At 43.4% G+C, this 20,038-nt stretch overlaps 1 protein-coding gene across 15 annotated transcripts in view; it reads right to left on the bottom strand.

The window, feature by feature from the left end:
• pins (G-protein-signaling modulator pins) overlaps positions 1 to 20,038 on the bottom strand; it is a 579,486-nt gene that overhangs the window by 68,636 nt on the left and 490,812 nt on the right. For all 15 annotated transcript variants that reach the window (XM_070083552.1, XM_070083544.1, XM_070083550.1 and 12 more), the window contains one exon: positions 15,461 to 15,596. In XM_070083552.1, coding sequence (XP_069939653.1) covers positions 15,461 to 15,596 — 136 coding nt within the window. The remainder of the gene's footprint in view (positions 1 to 15,460; positions 15,597 to 20,038) is intronic.

Below are 20,038 nucleotides of genomic sequence, written 5' to 3' on the forward strand. Positions count from 1 at the left end.
AGCAGCTGGAACTGATGAGATCATGACAGAAATGTTAAAAGCAGGGGGGGATATAGTGTTGGAGTGGTTGGTACTTTTGTTTAATAAATGTATAGTCCCTTTATATAAAGCATGTATAGTCCCTTTATATAAAGGGAAAGGGGACAAAAGAGATTGTAAAAATTATAGAGGAATAAGTTTACTGAGTATACCAGGAAAAGTATACGGTAGGGTTATAATTGAAAGAATTAGAGGTAAGACAGAATGTAGGATTGCGGATGAGCAGGGAGGCTTCAGAGTGGGTAGGGGATGTGTAGATCAAGTGTTTACATTGAAGCATATATGTGAACAGTATTTAGATAAAGGTAGGGAAGTTTTTATTGCATTTATGGATTTAGAAAAGGCATATGATAGAGTGGATAGGGGAGCAATGTGGCAGATGTTGCAAGTATATGGAATAGGTGGTAAGTTACTAAATGCTGTAAAGAGCTTTTATGAGGATAGTGAGGCTCAGGTTAGGGTGTGTAGAAGAGAGGGAGAATACTTCCCAGTAAAAGTAGGTCTTAGACAGGGATGTGTAATGTCACCATGGTTGTTTAATATATTTATAGATGGGGTTGTAAAAGAAGTAAATGCTAGGGTGTTCGGGACAGGGGTGGGATTAAATTATGGGGAATCAAATTCAAAATGGAAACTGACACAGTTACTTTTTGCTGATGATACTGTGCTTATGGGAGATTCTAAAGAAAAATTGCAAAGGTTAGTGGATGAGTTTGAGAATGTGTGTAAAGGTAGAAAGTTGAAAGTGAACATAGAAAAGAGTAAGGTGATGAGGGTATCAAATGATTTAGATAAAGAAAAATTGGATATCAAATTGGGGAGGAGGAGGATGGAAGAAGTGAATGTTTTCAGATACTTGGGAGTTGACGTGTCGGAGGATGGGTTTATGAAGGATGAGGTTAATCATAGAATTGATGAGGGAAAAAAGGTGAGTGGTGCATTGAGGTATATGTGGAGTCAAAAAACGTTATCTATGGAGGCAAAGAAGGGAATGTATGAAAGTATAGTAGTACCAACACTCTTATATGGATGTGAAGCTTGGGTGGTAAATGCAGCAGCGAGGAGACGGTTGGAGGCAGTGGAGATGTCCTGTCTAAGGGCAATGTGTGGTGTAAATATTATGCAGAAAATTCGGAGTGTGGAAATTAGGAGAAGGTGTGGAGTTAATAAAAGCATTAGTCAGAGGGCAGAAGAGGGGTTGTTGAGGTGGTTTGGTCATTTAGAGAGAATGGATCAAAGTAGAATGACATAGAAAGCATATAAATCTATAGGGGAAGGAAGGAGGGGTAGGGGTCGTCCTCGAAAGGGTTGGAAAGAGGGGGTAAAGGAGGTTTTGTGGGCAAGGGGCTTGGACTTCCAGCAAGCGTGCATGAGCGTGTTAGATAGGAATGAATGGAGACGAATGATACTTAGGACCTGACGATCTGTTGGAGTGTGAGCAGGGTAATATTTAGTGAAGAGATTCAGGGAAACCAGTTACAGTATTTTCATATAGTCGGACTTGAGTCCTGGAAATGGGAAGTACAATGCCTGCACTTTAAAGGAGGGGTTTGGGATATTGGCAGTTTGGAGGGATATGTTGTGTATCTTTATACGTATATGCTTCTAAACTGTTGTATTCTGAGCACCTCTGCAAAAGCAGTGATAATGTGTGAGTGTGGTGAAAGTATTGAATGATGATGAAAGTATTTTCTTTTTGGGGATTTTCTTTCTTTTTTGGGTCACCCTGCCTCGGTGGGAGACGGCCGACGTGTTGAAAAAAAAAAAAAAATGTGGTGACATTATTTATACAATTATTACAATACTGCATAACAGTAAATCTTCTATTTTTTGGTTTGAATAAAAATTCATTATGTGAATAAAAAATCAAAATGGAATTCATTAGTAAAGCCTGAAAATGTAAATAATGAACAGAGGAAATGTTAGTTTAGTGCCAGGAATGCCTGCATTCTTTATTCTGGACCGTATTTTGAAATTGGAATATTTTGAACTTTGCATTAAATTGGCCAAATTACCAATTTCCGATCACTTTATTTTGCAGTTGAAACAGTTGACTTGCCAATTTCTTGTGCTCACTTGATAGAATAGAAGTAATACTAGTGAAATAGCAAAGAATTTGGTCGACTGGAATAATGTAATTAGCCTAAAATGGGAGTCAAAGTCGGCAAAATCGCCGATGCGTAAATATCACTGACACATCAAAATTCATCAAAATTCGCGAGAACATAATTTCGTCAATTTTCCATCAAATTTCGTATTTTTTGTTTTATTACCTTCAGAAAAAGATTCTGTACCATTTCATAAGAAAAAATAAGAAAATTATTTTTTTAAAATTCTTGGACACACTTTGAAATCTGGCCTCTGGACCCTGAAAGGGTTAAAAGCCATCTTAATAAGCATTTGTTCCAGAAAGTCTGACAAAAACCAAATTCGATGAAAACTGAAGCAATATTTTCCATAAGAAATAATGAAAATCCCATTACTCCATTCCAGACACCCAAAAATATTAACAAAAATACATTTTATAGAGAATAACTATAGTTTTACATACAGAAAACAATGATAAATAAATATAAAGGACTAATGAAATGGATAAATAAACATTTAACATAACTTTTACCTTTATTGAAGATTATTGTTGGTGTATGTAAGATGGTGAGGACGGGAGAGGTTATCTCTACCAACATCACTGCCACCCCTCTACCACAATCATTACCACCCTCTACCAGCATCACAACCACTGCCACCCTCTACCACCATCACTACCACCCTCTACCACAATCACTACCACCCTCTACCACCATCACTACCCCCCTCTACCACCATCACAACCACTACCACTCTCTACCACCATCACTACCACCCTCTACCACCATCACTGTCACCCCTCTACCACAATCATTACCACCCTCTACCACCATCACAACCACTGCCACCCTCTACCACCATCACTACCACCCTCTACCACCGTCACTACCACCCTCTACCAACGAGAAACAAAGCCAGACTGACTCAAAATGCATGGGATGCTTTGTGTGGGTGCGGGCGGACACACTCGGTACGGTGGACCACTGTCAACTTGATGAATACCGAGGTGATAAACTAAAACTGGGACAAAATTTTGACGAAAAATTTGTCAAAAACCGAATTCGACGAAAACCAGGGCAAACAAAAACTCAGGTTCCACTGTATTTTGATTAATGAGTCACAAAACAGATTTAGAAGGGGCTGTTCTTGCCTAGCAAATTTACTGGCCTTCTTCAATAAAGCATTTAAAATAATGGATCATGATTAAGAATATGATGTTGTTTAGTTTGAAGTTCTGTAAGGTTTTTAGTACAGTCCTGCATAGAAGACTATTAAAAACAGTGGCTGTACATGGCACTGGAAAAAAAATTCTCTTAAACGTAGCATAGCTGATTAATGGATAACAAGAGTGTTAGCATAAATGGGGTGAAATCAAAATGGGAATTAGTCAGAAGTGGTATTCTACACGGATAAGTGTTGGGCTCCTTGTCGCTCATAATCTTCATTAATGACATGGATGGGGAAATAAAAGTGGCATAAGCAAATTTACTGATACCACAAAAATAGGCCAATAAATAAATCAAGAAGAGGAGACCAATGAACTTGAGAATGGTACAGACAAGTTGATGCTTTACTTGGAAAAGTGGGAGATGAAACTCCATGTGAAAAAGTACAAAGTCTTAATCCATAATAATGAAAATAATCATGAAATTTTTAAAGTGCAGGATGTAAAAGGAGTCATGGTAAGCAGAAATTTGAAGTCCCAGTATATAAAGCTAAAACATATACTCTATACTTAAGAATTATAGAAAGAATTCATATTAAATGCCTTAAATCTGGACTCAGTGACAATGATTCCATAATTAATCTGTTAACAATAATCATAGTTTAACCACTCTTGGAGAGTTTTGCTGTTTATACATATTCAGTTTTATGGCTTGTTTTGTATAGTAACTCCTGATTCATAAGAATACAAGAAAGAAGGAACATTGCAACAGGCCTACTAGCCCATGCGAGGCAGGTCCAATTCTCCCTTTACTGGTCTGCTTACTCAGTTTTAAATTAAACTTTTTAAACTTTTTGTGGCTAATAATTACTTATTTTGGTTAATACATTGTCATGTCATGTTCTAGAAATCATTCTTGACAGTGGTCACTAATTAGTCACCAAAAAGTTGAAATGCATTTCACTGTCTAGAAAATTGTTAGTCTCTCTCACCTGCTATAAATTATATTTTGTATCTATATATCTATACTGTATGTCTCCATGGGTAAGTGGAACAGAATTCTTCCTCCGTAAGCCATGTGTGTCGTAAGAGGTGACTAAAATGCCAGGAGCAAGGGGCTAGTAACCTCTTCTCCCATATAAATTACTAAATTTAAAAGAGAAACTTTCGTTTTTCTTTTTGGGCCATCCTGCCTTGGTGGGATATGGCCGGTGTGTTGAAAGAAAGAAATATCTATATGTTGTAGGTAGTAGGTTGGTAGAAAGCAACCGCCCAGGGAGGTACTACCGTCCTGCCGAGTGTAAAACGGAAGCCTGTAATTGTCTTACACGATGGTAGGATTGCTGGTGTCTTTTTTTTCTGTCTCATACACATGCATGATTTCAGGTACGTCTTGCTACTTCTACTTACACTTAGGTCACACTACGCATACATGTACAAGCATATACAGTGGTCCCTCATTTATCATCGTTAATCCGTTCCTGGAAGTGCGACGATTATCGAAAAAGACAATTTTTGAATCAATTTTCCCCATAAGAAATACTGTAAATAAAATTAATTAATCCGTTCCTGACACCCAGAAGTATTAAAACAAAAATTTTTTTTACATGAAATATAGATGTAGTACATAAACAATACAATGGGACATGATAAATGAAACATTAACAGCATAACACTTACCTTTATTGGCGATTCTTAGTGTATGGAAGACTGGAGGAGGAGAGACATTGGATTAGTTACTGTTTGGAAGGGGAATCCCTTTCCATCAACACCTCAGGTACCAAGTGCTTTTCTGGGGTTACTTCTCTTCTCTGTTTCTTAATGCCACTAGGACCAGCTTGAGTCACTGGAGTCCTGTCTCACAAAAAAAGTGTCCAGAGAGCTCTGTTTCTGGCATCTCTTTAAAACTTCCCTAAAATGGGCCAAGACTCTGTCACTGTACAAGTTGCCGATATGGCTTGCGACATCCTTCTCAGGGTGATGTTTCTCCATAAATCTTTCCATCCTACCCCACATTTCAAAAATCTCCTTAATTTGTGAAGAAGGCACCTTCTTCCATCTCTCTTCCTCCTCCTCTGCAGCAAGATTCTGAGCTGCGATCTGTTCCTGTTCCTGCTGAAGCTCTTCCAGCTCCTCAGCTGGCCAGTTCGGCCACACATACGGCACTTTCATATTGTTCAATGATGTTTTTCTTAAATTCAATCGTATTTCTCACTTTCTTTACCAAAGGCTTGGCACTAGGAGCTTTCTTTGGAGCCATGATAGCTTATTTAGCACTTGCAAGCACTAAAATGAATGGAATATTATGAAATATTTGGCATGAACAAGTGAGGGGACCATCGCTCACTGGTAAACAATGGCACACTGGCTGGGAAGGGAGGCCGAGGTGGCTCAGAGCGTGAGTAAGCATCTTGGACGAAGGATGATTAGCGAGTAAACCGACCATTTGCGAGCCAATGTTTGGACGAGAATAACGCGACAATTTCCGAAAAGGACGACTATCGAGCTGGACGATTATTGAGGGACCACTGTATATACACACCCCTCTGAGTTTTCTTCTATTTTCTTTCTAGTTCTTGTTCTTGCTTATTTCCTCTTACCTCCATGGGGAAGTGTAACAGAATTCTTCCTCTATAAGCCATGCGTGTTGTAAGAGGCGACTAAAATGCCAGGAGCAAGGGGCCAGTAACCCCTTCTCCTGTATATATTACTAAATGTAAAAGGAGAAACTTTCATTTTTCCTTTTGGGCCACCCCGCTTCGGTGGGATATGGCCGGTATGTTGAAAGAAGAAGATACATATTAAATAAAATACAGGGAGGTACCCCCTCTATAACTGGACTGGGGACCCTTATCCTCAGAGAAGGCAATAAACGTACCTCTGGGAAAACTCAAGGTTCTCCCCGGAGCTGCTTAAAAATTTTCTTCTCCTACCACTCCCTATATTATATACACAGTGGACCCTCGAGTTTCGGCAGCATCGACTTTCGTGAAATTCGACTTTCGGCAAGTTTTTTTGCTAAAATTTGGCCTCGAGTTTCGTGATTAGACTCATGATTCGGCGACCATCCGGTAACCGCCCACCCGTCACCGCGCACACCAAGCCAGTCTCCCACGCCATTCATGCTCAGTGTGCCATAGTTTACCAACACGTGACCATCACCCCGCAGGTTCATACATAATATCCATTGTTTTTTGTGATTGCAACTGCTAAATAAGTCACCATGGGCCCAAGGAAAGCTAGTGCAAGGAAACTGCTGCATAGGAGGAGGAAGAGAGATGGAGGAAGGTGCCTTCTTAAAAGATTAAGGACATTTGTGCAAAGTGGACTGAAGTGCAAACATTTATGGATGAACTTCGCCCTAACAAAGCTGTTGCAGGCCGTATTGGCAACATGTACAATGACAGTGTTGTCTCCCACTTCAGATATATCTTAAAGAAAAGCCAGAAACAGAGCTCACTAGACAGATATTTTGTGCGACAGGGGTCCAGTGGCTCTCAAGTTGTTCCCAGTGCCAGTGTTTTTAAAAAACAAAGAAGGGAAGCAACCCCAAATAAGGACTTCATACCTGAAGTCCTAATGGAAGGAAATTTTCCTTCCAAACAATAGTGGACACCTTCCTCCTATCCCCTCCTCCCGTCTTCCATCCACCCAGAAGTCTTCAGTAAGGATAAGTGTAATGTTATTATTATTTTTTTAAATGCATTTACTTGATTTCTGATTGTTTTCAGTATGTAAATCTTTATTTAATTTGAAAAAAAAAACAAATTTTATTTTAATATTTTTGGGTGTCTGGAACGAATTAATTTTATTTCCATTATTTCTTATGGGGAAAATGGTTTCGAGTTTCGTAAATTTTGACTTTCGGCAGGTTCTCTGTAACGCATTAATCACGAAACTCGGGGGTCCACTGTATATATATATCTTCTTTCAACACACTGGCCATATCCCACCAAGGCAGGGTGGCCAAAAAGGAAAAACGAAAGTTTCTCCTTTTACATTTAGTAATATATACAGGAGAAGGGGTTACTAGCCCCTTGCTCCCGGCATTTTAGTCGCATCTTACAACATACATGGCTTATGGAGGAATAATTCTGTTCCACTTCCCCATGGAAGTAAGAGGAAATAAACAAGAGCAAGAACTAGAAAGAAAATAGAAGAAAACCCAGAGGTGGTGTATACATACATATGCTTGTACATGTATGTGTAGTGTGACCTAAGTGCAAGTAGAAATAGCAAGACATACCTGAAATCTTGCATGTTTATGAGACAGACAAAAGACACCAGCAATCCTACCATCATGTAAAACAATTACAGGCTTTCGTTGTACACTCACTTGGCAGGATGGTAGTACCTCCCTGGGCAGTTGCTGTTTACCAACCTACTACCTAGAATATATATGCAAAACAACCACTCTGAAAGAATAGAGAAATTCCAAGCGCTTTTGTGACTACTCACATTATCAAGTAGTTCCTTGATAATGTGAGTAGTCATGAAAGCACTTGGAATTTCTCTATTCTTTCAGAGTGGTTGTTTTGCATATTCAGAAATCACCTGTTTACTGTGATCTTATTGCGCATATATATATATATACATATATATATATATATATATATTGTATCTAAATCATTTGATACCCTCATCACCTTACTCTTTTCTATGTTCACTTTCAACTTTCTACCTTTACACACACTCCCAAACTCGTCCACTAACCTTTGCAATTTTTCTTTAGAATCTCCCATAAACACAGTATCATCAGCAAAAAGCAACTGTGTCAATTCCCATTTTGTATTTGATTCCCCATAATTTAATCCCACCCCTCTCCCGAACACCCTAGCATTTACTTCTTTTATAACCCTGTCCATAAATACAGTGGACCCCCGGTTAACGATATTTTTTCATTCCAGAAGTATGTTCAGGTGCCAGTACTGACCGAATTTGTTCCCATAAGGAATATTGTGAAGTAGATTAGTCCATTTCAGACCCCCAAACATACACGTACAAACGCACTTACATAAATACACTTACATAATTGGTCGCATTGGGAGGTGATCGTTAAGCGGGGGTCCACTGTATATTAAACAACCAGGGTGACATTACACATCCCTGTCTAAGACCTACTTTTACCGGGAAGTAGTCTCCCTCTCTTCTACACACCCTAACCTGAGCCTCACTATCCTCATAAAAACTCTTTACAGCATTTAGTAACTTACGACCTATTCCATATACTTGCAACATCTGCCACATTGCTCCCTTATCCACTCGATCATATGCCTTTTCTAAATCCATAAATGCAATAAAAACTTCCCTACCTTTATCTAAATACTGTTCACATATATGCTTCAATGTAAACACTTGATCTACACATCCCCTACCCACTCTAAAACCTCCTTGTTCATCCGCAATCCTACATTCTGTCTTACCTCTAATTTTTTCAATTATAACCCTACCGTACACTTTTCCTGGTATACTAAGTAAACTTATTCCTCTATAATTTTTACAATCTCTTTTGTCCCCCTTCCCTTTATATAAAGGGATTATACATGCTCTCTGCCAATCTCTAGGTACCTTCCCCTCTTTCATAGATTCATTACACAAAAATACCAACCACTCCAACACTATATCCCCTCCTCTGCTTTTAACATTTCTGTCATGATCCCGTCAGTTCCAGCTGCTTTACCCCCTTTCATTCTACGTAATCCCCCACACTCACATCCTGTTCTTCTTCACTCCTAAAAGATAGTATACCTACCTGGCCAGATAGTATACCTACCAGATAGTACAGTGGACCCCCGCATACCGTTGGCATTACATAACGTTAAATCCGCATACCGATACATTTTATTGCTAAGATTTTGCCTCGCATACCGCTAAAAAGCCCGCTCAATGCTGTTCGTCCGAGACGCGTCTAATGTGCGGCCTGAGCCAGCCTCACATGTTCCGCCGGTGGCATTGTTTACCAGCCAGCCTCCGCGGTAACATCCAAGCATACAATTGGAACATTTCGTATTATTACAGTGTTTTTTGGTGATTTTATCTGCAAAATAAGTGACCATGGGCCCCAAGAAAGCTTCTAGTGCCAACCCTACAGCAATAAGGGTGAGAATTACTATAGAGATGAAGAAAGAGATCAATGCTAAGTATGAAAGTGGAGTGCGTGTCTCCGAGCTGGCCAGGTTCTATAATAAACCCCAATCAACCATCACTACTATTGTGGGCAACAAAACGGCAATCAAGGAAGCTGTTCTTGCCAAAGGTTCAACTGTGTTTTCGAAACAGAGATCGCAAGTGATGGAAGATGTTGAGAGACTCTTATTGGTATGGATAAATGAAAAACAGATAGCAGGAGATAGCATCTCTCAAGTGATCATAAGTGAAAAGGCTAGGAAGTTGCATGAGGATTTAATTAAAAAAATGCCTGCAACTAGTGATGATGTGAGTGAATTTAAGGCCAGCAAAGGTTGGTTTGAGAGATTTAAGAAGCGTAGTGGCATACATAGTGTGATAAGGCATGGTGAGGCTGCCAGTTCGGACCACAAAGCAGCTGAAAAATATGTGCAGGAATTCAAGGAGTACATAGACAGTGAAGGACTGAAACCTGAACAAGTGTTTAATTGTGATGAAACAGGCCTGTTTTGGAAGAAAATGCCAAGCAGGACCTACATTACTCAGGAGGAAAAGGTACTCCCAGGACATAAGCCTATGAAAGACAGGCTTACTCTGTTGATGTGTTCCAATGCTAGTGGTGATTGCAAAGTGAAGCCTTTATTAGTGTATCACTCAGAAACTCCCAGAGCGTTCAGGCAAAAGAATATCCTCAAGGCTAATTTGTGTGTGCTGTGGAGGGCAAACAGTAAGGCATGGGTCACTAGGGACTTTTTCTATGACTGGTTACACCATGCATTTGCCCCCAATGTGAAAGATTACCTAACTGAAAAGAAATTAGACATTAAGTGCCTCCTGGTGTTAGACAATGCCCCTGGTCATCCTACAGACGTGGCAGAGCGACTTTATGGGGACATGAGCTTCATTAAGGTAAAGTTTTTGCCTCCTAATACCACTCCTCTCCTGCAACCCATGGACCAGCAGGTTATTGCAAACTTCAAAAAACTGTACACAAAAGCTCTGTTTGAAATGTGCTTTGTAGTGACCTCAGAAACTCAGTTGACTCTAAGAGAGTTTTGGAGAGAGCACTTTAATATCCTCAATTGTGTAAACCTTATAGGTAAGGCTTGGGAGGGAGTGACTAAGAGGACCTTGAACTCTGCTTGGAAGAAACTGTGGCCAGAATGTGTAGACCAAAGGGATTTTGAAGGGTTTCAGGCTAACCCTGAGAGGAGTATGCCAGTTGAGGAATCCATTGTGGCATTGGGAAAGTCCTTGGGGTTGGAGGTTAGTGGGGATGATGTGGAAGGGTTGGTGGAGGAGGACAATGATGAACTAACCACTGATGAGCTGCTAGATCAACTTCAACAGCAAGAGGCCAGACCTGAGGAAACTGGTTCGGAGGAGGGGAGAGAGAAATTGAAGAAGTTGCCTACTTCAAAGATTAAGGAAATGTGTGGAATGTGGCTTAAAGTGCAAACCTTTTTTGATGACAATCACCCTAACACAGCTATTGCAAGCCGTGCTAGTGACTATTACACTGACACTGTTGTGAAACACTTTAGGGAAGTCATAAAGGAACGAGAGGTACAGGCCACTATGGACAGATATGTTGTGTGACAGAAGTCCAGTAACTCTGAAGCTGGTCCTAGTGGCATTAAAAGAAGAAGGGAAGTAACCCCAGAAAAGGGCTTGACACCTCAATTCTTAATGGAAGGGGATTCCCCTTCTAAACAATAAGACTCTCTCCTCCTCCCATCCCATCAATCATCACCAGATCTTCAATAAAGGTAAGTGTCATGTAACTGTGCATGCCTTTTTCAGTTTGTGTGTATTAAAATTAATATTTCATGTGGTAAAATTTCTTTTTTTCATACTTTGGGGTGTCTTGCATGGATTAATTTGATTTCCATTATTTCTTATGGGGAAAATTCATTCGCATAACGATAATTTCGCATAACAATGAGCTCCCAGGAACGGATTAATATCGTTATGCGGGGGTCCACTGTATACCTACCAGATAGTATACCTACCTTTCTTCGTCGACATTTAAAATGATTTAGATAAAGAAAATTGGATATCAAATTTGGGAGGAGGAGTATGGAAGAAGTGAATATTTTCAGATACTTGGGAGTTGACATGTCGGCGGATGGATTTATGAAGGATGAGGTTAATCACAGAATTGACGAGGGAAAAAAGTGAGTGGTGCGTTGAGGTATATGTGAAAACAAAAAACGTTATCTATGGAGGCAAGGAAGGGAATGTATGAAAGTATAGTAGTACCAACACTCACATATGGGTGAAGCTTGGGTTGTGAATGCAGCAGCAAGGAGGCAGTTGGGGGCAGTGGAGATGTCCTGTCTAAGGGCAATGTGTGGTGTAAATATTCTGCAGAAAATTCGGAGTGTGGAAATTAGGAGAAGGTGTGGAGTTAATACAAGTATTAGTCAGAGGGCTGAAGAGGGGTTGTTGAGGTGGTTTGGTCATTTAGAGAGAATGGATCAAAGCAGAATGACATGGAGAGCGTTTAAGTCTGTAGGGGAAGGAAGGCGGGGTAGGGGTCATCCTCGAAAAGATTGGAAGGAAGGGGTAAGGTAGGTTTTGTGGGTGAGGGGCTTGGACTTCCAGCAGGCGTGCATGAGCATGTTCGATAGGAGTGAATGGAGACGAATGGTATTTGGGACCTGACGATCTGTTGCAGTGTGAGCAGCATAATATTTAGTGAAGGGATTCAGGGAAACCGGTTATTTTTATATAGCCGGACTTGAGTCCTGGAAATGGGAAGTACAATGCCTGCACTCTAAAGGAGGGGTTCGGGATATTGGCAGTTTGGAGGAATATGTTGTGTATCTTTATAAGTACAGGAAGGCCCCGCTTTACGGCGTTTCACTTTACGGCGTTCCGCTAATACGGACATTTCAAATTATGACCAAAACTCACTATACGGCTCCCCCCACCTGACTTTCTAATACGGTCACCGTGCCCCACCCTGTTTGTTTACATTCTCCATGAGCTCAGTAAGCACTAAGTCTCTCCATTTTGTCTGGAAACTCCAAAATTTCAAATGTTTTTAAAAGTTATTTCATATTTTATATATACTCTGATAATTATACTTATGTATACCTGTACCTAAATAAACTTACATACATCGAGTCATTTAAATGTCGTATATTACGTTAATATACACATTTTCATTAATCCATCCATGATATTTTTTTCAAAATTATATAATAAACACGATGCATAACATATAAATAAGATAAATACACCCCATAGTAGAATAAATAAACATAAATGTGAGATGTGAGCAGACGACTTCCACAAGTGACGCCATAATAACAATACTCACCGAGTCTCATTAAATGTCGTATATTACGGTAATATACACATTTTCATTAATCCATCCATGATATTTTTTTCAAAATTATATAATAAACACGATACATAACATAAAAAGATGATAAATACACCCCACAATAGAATAAATAAACATAAATATAAGATGTGGGAGCCACATAACTTGTACAAGTGACGCCAAGAATAACATTTTCTCTAATCTAACATAAGAGTAAATGTGTTACTGGGGGTAACTGTAGAAAATTATTCCTTTCGTATGTATGTAAGTAAGTTTATTCAGGTATACACAAATACAGTTACATAGATTATCATACATAACAACATACGTGTAGAGAACCTAGGATAACCCAAAAAAGTCAGTGTGACTTATTTCCATTGCCTTCACTCAGAGCTTCATTTCTTCTCAAAATGATGTTACATGAGAATGGGAGTGTTCTTCTTTATTAATTCTACTGTATCAATGTAGAGACAACCTGTACACAATGTAACTTGTACACAAACCAGACGTGTACACTTCGTTTGTTTACAAAACTTACCTTCGCCTGGTTTGTTTACATAACTGCGCCTGCCCCCTCTCATGTATTCATTCTTTCTCTCTCTCATTTATTCGTTTTATCTCATTTACTTACTCCTGACCCTACATTAAGACTACAAATATTTTAAGGTAAGTAATGAGTGAACTGTATATACATTTTATCGCTCTGGGATGCTTAAATATCATAGAATAGTATGTGTGGGTGGGGTGGCCTGGTGAGGCTATTACAATACATACCACACTTGATTTCTTACAATAAATACTACTTGTCTCACCCTAGATTAAGACTATAAATATTTTAAGGTAAGTAATGAGTGCACTATGTGTGTATTGTACTTTTTTATTGTTTTTTGATGCCTGGTTCTATTGCTAACTTAATATATGTTAGTGTAAACTTGTTATCTAGTGTTTGTATGCATTTTTAAGTGGAAAAAAAGGGTGTTCCACTTTACGGCGGTTTCCGCTTTACGGCGGTAGCCTGGAACCTAACCCGCCGTATAAGTGGGGCCTTCCTGTATATGCTTCTAAACTGTTGTGTTCTGTGCACCTCTGCAAAAACAGTGATTATGTGTGAGTGTAGTGAAAGTGTTGAATGATGATGAAAGTATTTTCTTTTTGGGGGATTTTCTTTCTTTTTGGGTCACCCTGCCTCGGTGGGAGACGGCCGACTTGTTAAAATATATATATACAGTGGACCCCCGGTTAACGATATTTTTTCACTCAAGAAGTATGTTCAGGTGCCAGTACTGACCGAATTTGTTCCCATAAGGAATATTGTGAAGTAGATTAGTCCATTTCAGACCCCCAAACATACACGTACAAACGCACTTACATAAATACACTTACATAATTGGTCGCATTCGGAGGTGATCGTTATGCGGGGGTCCACTGTATATACATATATATAGTATATATAAATTAATCACATATACAGTATATGAGGGAAGCAGCTTTGATTATGGATCAATATATGCTGGAAAACTGCATAAAACAGTTCAGTAGTTGTACAGAAAATATACAATTTTTATAATGCAGTATCTCCTGCTGAAAGTTATCATTAACTGAATTCATTCAAACAATCCACACTCACGTTTTTAAAACAATCTGATTCAACAATAAAAGTTATCTCCTTCAAAATGTAAATTGAACAGGTCTTTTCAAAGTGAGTCAGCTAAGTAGCCTAGTATCATTTCAGGTTAAATCAGGACTCTTTTATGTTAGGTAAAAGCACACAAGTGCAATTAACATGACATTTTATTGTGGCAACGTCTCACTCTCCTGGAGCTCTGTCAAACCATTACAAGCAATGCATGGATACACAGAGGTATATATAGGTACACAGTGAGGTGCAAAACATAACATAATCGCTGTAGGTAGTAGTAGTAGTACTTGTTTTGGCAGTGGTGCTGGTAGTAATAGTGGTGGTAGCAGCTATGTGATGGTGGGGTTTATTGCTTTGAAGAGAATTCTTGCCAATACTTTAGAGATGATGAAGCTGCCTTTAATCAGTTTGTGTTAGAAATAGCTATTAATGATGATTCAAGGCACTTACATCTACAGAAACTGGGTTTTTCAATCATGTCTCAGTGAACACAATAATGCATGTAGGAATGATAACCTGAACAATGCCTGCATACAACACCAGAATTCTGCCAACCACCTGATGAAATTCAATGACACCTGCCTAGTGATTAAAGAACCCAATTTCTGTAGATGTAAATGCCTTGAATCATTATTAATCGCTATTTCTAACACAATTAAACAAAATAAATGAAGCTTCGTTATCTCTGAAGTACTGGCAAGAATTCTCCTTAAAGCAATAAACCCCACCATCACACTGCTGCTACCACTACTACTACTACCACCTACAACGATTATTTTATGTTTCGTACCTCACTCTGTACCTATATATACTTCTCTGTGTCCCTGTATTGCTTGTAATGCCTTGACAAAGCTCCTGGAGAGCAAAACGTTGCAACAATAAAATGTCACATTAGTTGCACTTGTGACCTATTACCTAACATATTGTCGGTAATTCTACCAACATTTTAAGAGGATTATTTTAGTAGCTGTAGAAATTTATGACAGCAATGATACATCAAATGAGTTAAATATGCAATATTATATTTTAATTATGAAAATTAAACAAGGTAGATATAACTTATGTGCACCTTGTCTTCCAGCTCCTGGGAGATGGAGAGGTGACGCTCACAGCAACATATTGCTTCCTTGAACTTGCCCATCACTTTCAAGGTGTTGCCTAAGTTGCCAGATGCCTTGGCCACACCCAGCCGGTCTCCCATTGTCCTGCAACACCAAAGAAAATATCTAAATAAACCATGCTATGCTGTGGCTCAATACACCATGCTACCCTGTGGCCCAATACACCATGCTACCCTGTGGCTCAATACACCATGCTACCCTGTGGCTCAATACACCATGCTACCCTGTGGCTCAATACACCATGCTACCCTGTGGCTAAATACACCATACTACCCTGTGACTAAATACACCATGTTACCCTGTGGCTCAATATACCATGCTACCCTCTGATATACCTTTGATGAGTTTCGAGAGTCTCTACTACTGGAGCCCAGCCATGGGCCAGGCTCGTTTGGCCCATGGCTAAATACTACTGAGTGTTACCTGGCCATAGCTGATGAGTGTTGCCTAGCCCCAGCTACTGAGTGTTGCCTGGCCTCAGCTACTGAATGTTGCCTGGCCTCAGCTACAGAGGGTTGCCTGGCCTCAGCTATTGAGTGCTGTCTGGCCTCAGCTACTGAATGTTGCCTGGCCTCAGCTACTGAGTGTTGCCTGGCCTCAGCTACAGAGGGTTGTCTGGCCTCAGCTATTGAGTGCTGTCTGGCCTCAGCTACTGAGTGTTGCCTGGCCTCAGCTACTGAGTGTTGCCTGGCCTCAGCTACAGAGGGTTGCCTGGCCTCGGCTATTGAGTGCTGTCTGGCCTCAGCTACTGAATGTTGCCTGGCCTCAGCTACCGAGTGTTGCCTGGCCTCAGCTACCGAGTGCTGCCTGGCCTCAGCTACCGAGTGTTGCCTGGCCTCAGCTACTGAGTGTTGCCTGGCCTCAGCTACTGAGTGTTGCCTGGCCTCAGCTACTGAGTGTTGCCTGGCCTCAGCTACTGAGTGTTGCCTGGCCTCAGCTACTGAGTGCTGCCTGGCCTCAGCTACTGAGTGTTGCCTGGCCTCAGCTACTGAGTGCTGCCTGGCCTCAGCTACTGAGTGCTGCCTGGCCTCAGCTACTGAGTGCTGCCTGGCCTCAGCTACTGAGTGCTGCCTGGCCTCAGCTACTGAGTGCTGCCTGGCCTCAGCTACTGAGTGCTGCCTGGCCTCAGCTACTGAGTGTTGCATGGCCTCAGCTACTGAGTGTTGCCTGGCCTCAGCTACTGAGTGTTGCCTGGCCTCAGCTACTGAGTGTTGCCTGGCCTCAGCTACTGAGTGTTGCCTGGCCTCAGCTACTGAGTGTTGCCTGGCCTCAGCTACTGAGTGCTGCCTGGCCTCAGCTACTGAGTGTTGCCTGGCCTCAGCTACTGAGTGTTGCCTGGCCTCAGCTACTGAGTGTTGCCTGGCCTCAGCTACTGAGTGCTGCCTGGCCTCAGCTACTGAGTGTTGCCTGGCCTCAGCTACTGAGTGCTGCCTGGCCTCAGCTACTGAGTGTTGCCTGGCCTCAGCTACTGAGTGTTGCCTGGCCTCAGCTACTGAGTGTTGCCTGGCCTCAGCTACTGAGTGTTGCCTGGCCTCAGCTACTGAGTGTTGCCTGGCCTCAGCTACTGAGTGCTGCCTGGCCTCAGCTACTGAGTGTTGCCTGGCCTCAGCTACTGAGTGTTGCCTGGCCTCAGCTACTGAGTGTTGCCTGGCCTCAGCTACTGAGTGTTGCCTGGCCTCAGCTACTGAGTGTTGCCTGGCCTCAGCTACTGAGTGCTGCCTGGCCTCAGCTACTGAGTGCTGCCTGGCCTCAGCTACTGAGTGCTGCCTGGCCTCAGCTACTGAGTGTTGCCTGGCCTCAGCTACTGAGTGCTGCCTGGCCTCAGCTACTGAGTGTTGCCTGGCCTCAGCTACTGAGTGCTGCCTGGCCTCAGCTATTGAGTGCTGTCTGGCCTCAGCTACTGAGTGCTGCCTGGCATCAGCTACTGAGTGCTGCCTGGCCTCAGCTACTGAGTGCTGCCTGGCCTCAGCTACTGAGTGTTGCCTGGCCTCAGCTACTGAGTGTTGCCTGGCCTCAGCTACTGAGTGTTGCCTGGCCTCAGCTACTGAGTGTTGCCTGGCCTCAGCTACTGAGTGCTGCCTGGCCTCAGCTACTGAGTGTTGCCTGGCCTCAGCTACTGAGTGTTGCCTGGCCTCAGCTACTGAGTGTTGCCTGGCCTCAGCTACTGAGTGCTGCCTGGCCTCAGCTACTGAGTGTTGCCTGGCCTCAGCTACTGAGTGCTGCCTGGCCTCAGCTACTGAGTGTTGCCTGGCCTCAGCTACTGAGTGTTGCCTGGCCTCAGCTACTGAGTGTTGCCTGGCCTCAGCTACTGAGTGTTGCCTGGCCTCAGCTACTGAGTGTTGCCTGGCCTCAGCTACTGAGTGCTGCCTGGCCTCAGCTACTGAGTGTTGCCTGGCCTCAGCTACTGAGTGTTGCCTGGCCTCAGCTACTGAGTGCTGCCTGGCCTCAGCTACTGAGTGCTGCCTGGCCTCAGCTACTGAGTGTTGCCTGGCCTCAGCTACTGAGTTGCCTGGCCTCAGCTACTGAGTGTTGCCTGGCCTCAGCTACTGAGTGTTGCCTGGCCTCAGCTACTGAGTGTTGCCTGGCCTCAGCTACTGAGTGTTGCCTGGCCTGTTGCCTGGCCTCAGCTACTGAGTGTTGCCTGGCCTCAGCTACTGAGTGTTGCCTGGCCTCAGCTACTGAGTGTTGCCTGGCCTCAGCTACCTGGCCTCAGCTACTTAGTGTTGCCTGGCCTCAGCTACTGAGTGTTGCCTGGCCTCAGCTACTGAGTGTTGCCTGGCCTCAGCTACTGAGTGTTGCCTGGCCTCAGCTACTGAGTGTTGCCTGGCCTCAGCTACTGAGTGTTGCCTGAGTGTTGCCTGGCCTCAGCTACTGAGTGTTGCCTGGCCTCAGCTACTGAGTGTTGCCTGGCCTCAGCTACTGAGTGTGCCTGGCCTCAGCTACTGAGTGCTGCCTGGCCTCAGCTACTGAGTGCTGCCTGGCCTCAGCTACTGAGTGTTGCCTGGCCTCAGCTACTGAGTGTTGCCTGGCCTCAGCTACTGAGTGTTGCCTGGCCTCAGCTACTGAGTGTTGCCTGGCCTCAGCTACTGAGTGTTGCCTGGCCTCAGCTACTGAGTGTTGCCTGGCCTCAGCTACTGAGTGTTGCCTGGCCTCAGCTGAGTGTTGCCTGCCTCAGCTACTGAGTTGCCTGGCCTCAGCTACTGAGTGTTGCCTGGCCTCAGCTACTGAGTGTTGCCTGGCCTCAGCTACTGAGTGTTGCCTGGCCTCAGCTACTGAGTGTTGCCTGGCCTCAGCTACTGAGTGTTGCCTGGCCTCAGCTACTGTGTGTTGCCTGGCCTCAGCTACTGAGTGTTGCCTGGCCTCAGCTACTGACTGGCCTCAGCTACTGTTGCCTGGCCTCAGCGCCTGAGTGTTGCCTGGCCTCAGCTACTGAGTGTTGCCTGGCCTCAGCTACTGAGTGTTGCCTGGCCTCAGCTACTGAGTGTTGCCTGGCCTCAGCTACTGAGTGTTGCCTGGCCTCAGCTACTGAGTGTTGCCTGGCCTCAGCTACTGAGTGTTGCCTGGCCTCAGCTACTGAGTGTTGCCTGGCCTCAGCTACTGAGTGTTGCCTGGCCTCAGCTACTGAGTGTTGCCTGGCCTCAGCTACTGAGTGTTGCCTGGCCTCAGCTACTGAGTGTTGCCTGGCCTCAGCTACTGAGTGTTGCCTGGCCTCAGCTACTGAGTGTTGCCTGGCCTCAGCTACTGAGTGTTGCCTGGCCTCAGCTACTGCCTGGCCTCAGCTACTGAGTGTTGCCTGGCCTCAGCTACTGAGTGTTGCCTGGCCTCAGCTACTGAGTGTTGCCTGGCCTCAGCTACTGAGTGTTGCCTGGCCTCAGCTACTGAGTGTTGCCTGGCCTCAGCTACTGAGTGTTGCCTGGCCTCAGCTACTGAGTGTTGCCTGGCCTCAGCTACTGAGTGTTGCCTGGCCTCAGCTACTGAGTGTTGCCTGGCCTCAGCTACTGAGTGTTGCCTGGCCTCAGCTACTGAGTGTTGCCTGGCCTCAGCTACTGAGTGTTGCCTGGCCTCAGCTACTGAGTGTTGCCTGGCCTCAGCTACTGAGTGTTGCCTGGCCTCAGCTACTGAGTGTTGCCTGGCCTCAGCTACTGAGTGTTGCCTGGCCTCAGCTACTGAGTGTTGCCTGGCGTCAGCTGAGTGTTGCCTGGCCTCAGCTACTGAGTGTTGCCTGGCCACACCTACTGAGTGTTCCCTGGCCTCAGCTACTGAGTGTTGCCTGGCCTCAGCTACTGAGTGTTGCCTGGCCTCAGCTACTGAGTGTTGCCTGGCCTCAGCTACTGAGTGTTGCCTGGCCTCAGCTACTGAGTGTTGCCTGGCCTCAGCTACTGAGTGTTGCCTGGCCTCAGCTACTGAGTGTTGCCTGGCCTCAGCTACTGAGTGTTGCCTGGCCTCAGCTACTGAGCCTCAGCTACTGAGTGTTGCCTGGCCTCAGCTACTGAGTGTTGCCTGGCCTCAGCTACTGAGTGTTGCCT

This window comes from Cherax quadricarinatus, chromosome 10 (assembly GCF_038502225.1).
Source record: "Cherax quadricarinatus isolate ZL_2023a chromosome 10, ASM3850222v1, whole genome shotgun sequence".
Taxonomy (NCBI): Eukaryota; Metazoa; Arthropoda; class Malacostraca; order Decapoda; family Parastacidae; genus Cherax; species Cherax quadricarinatus.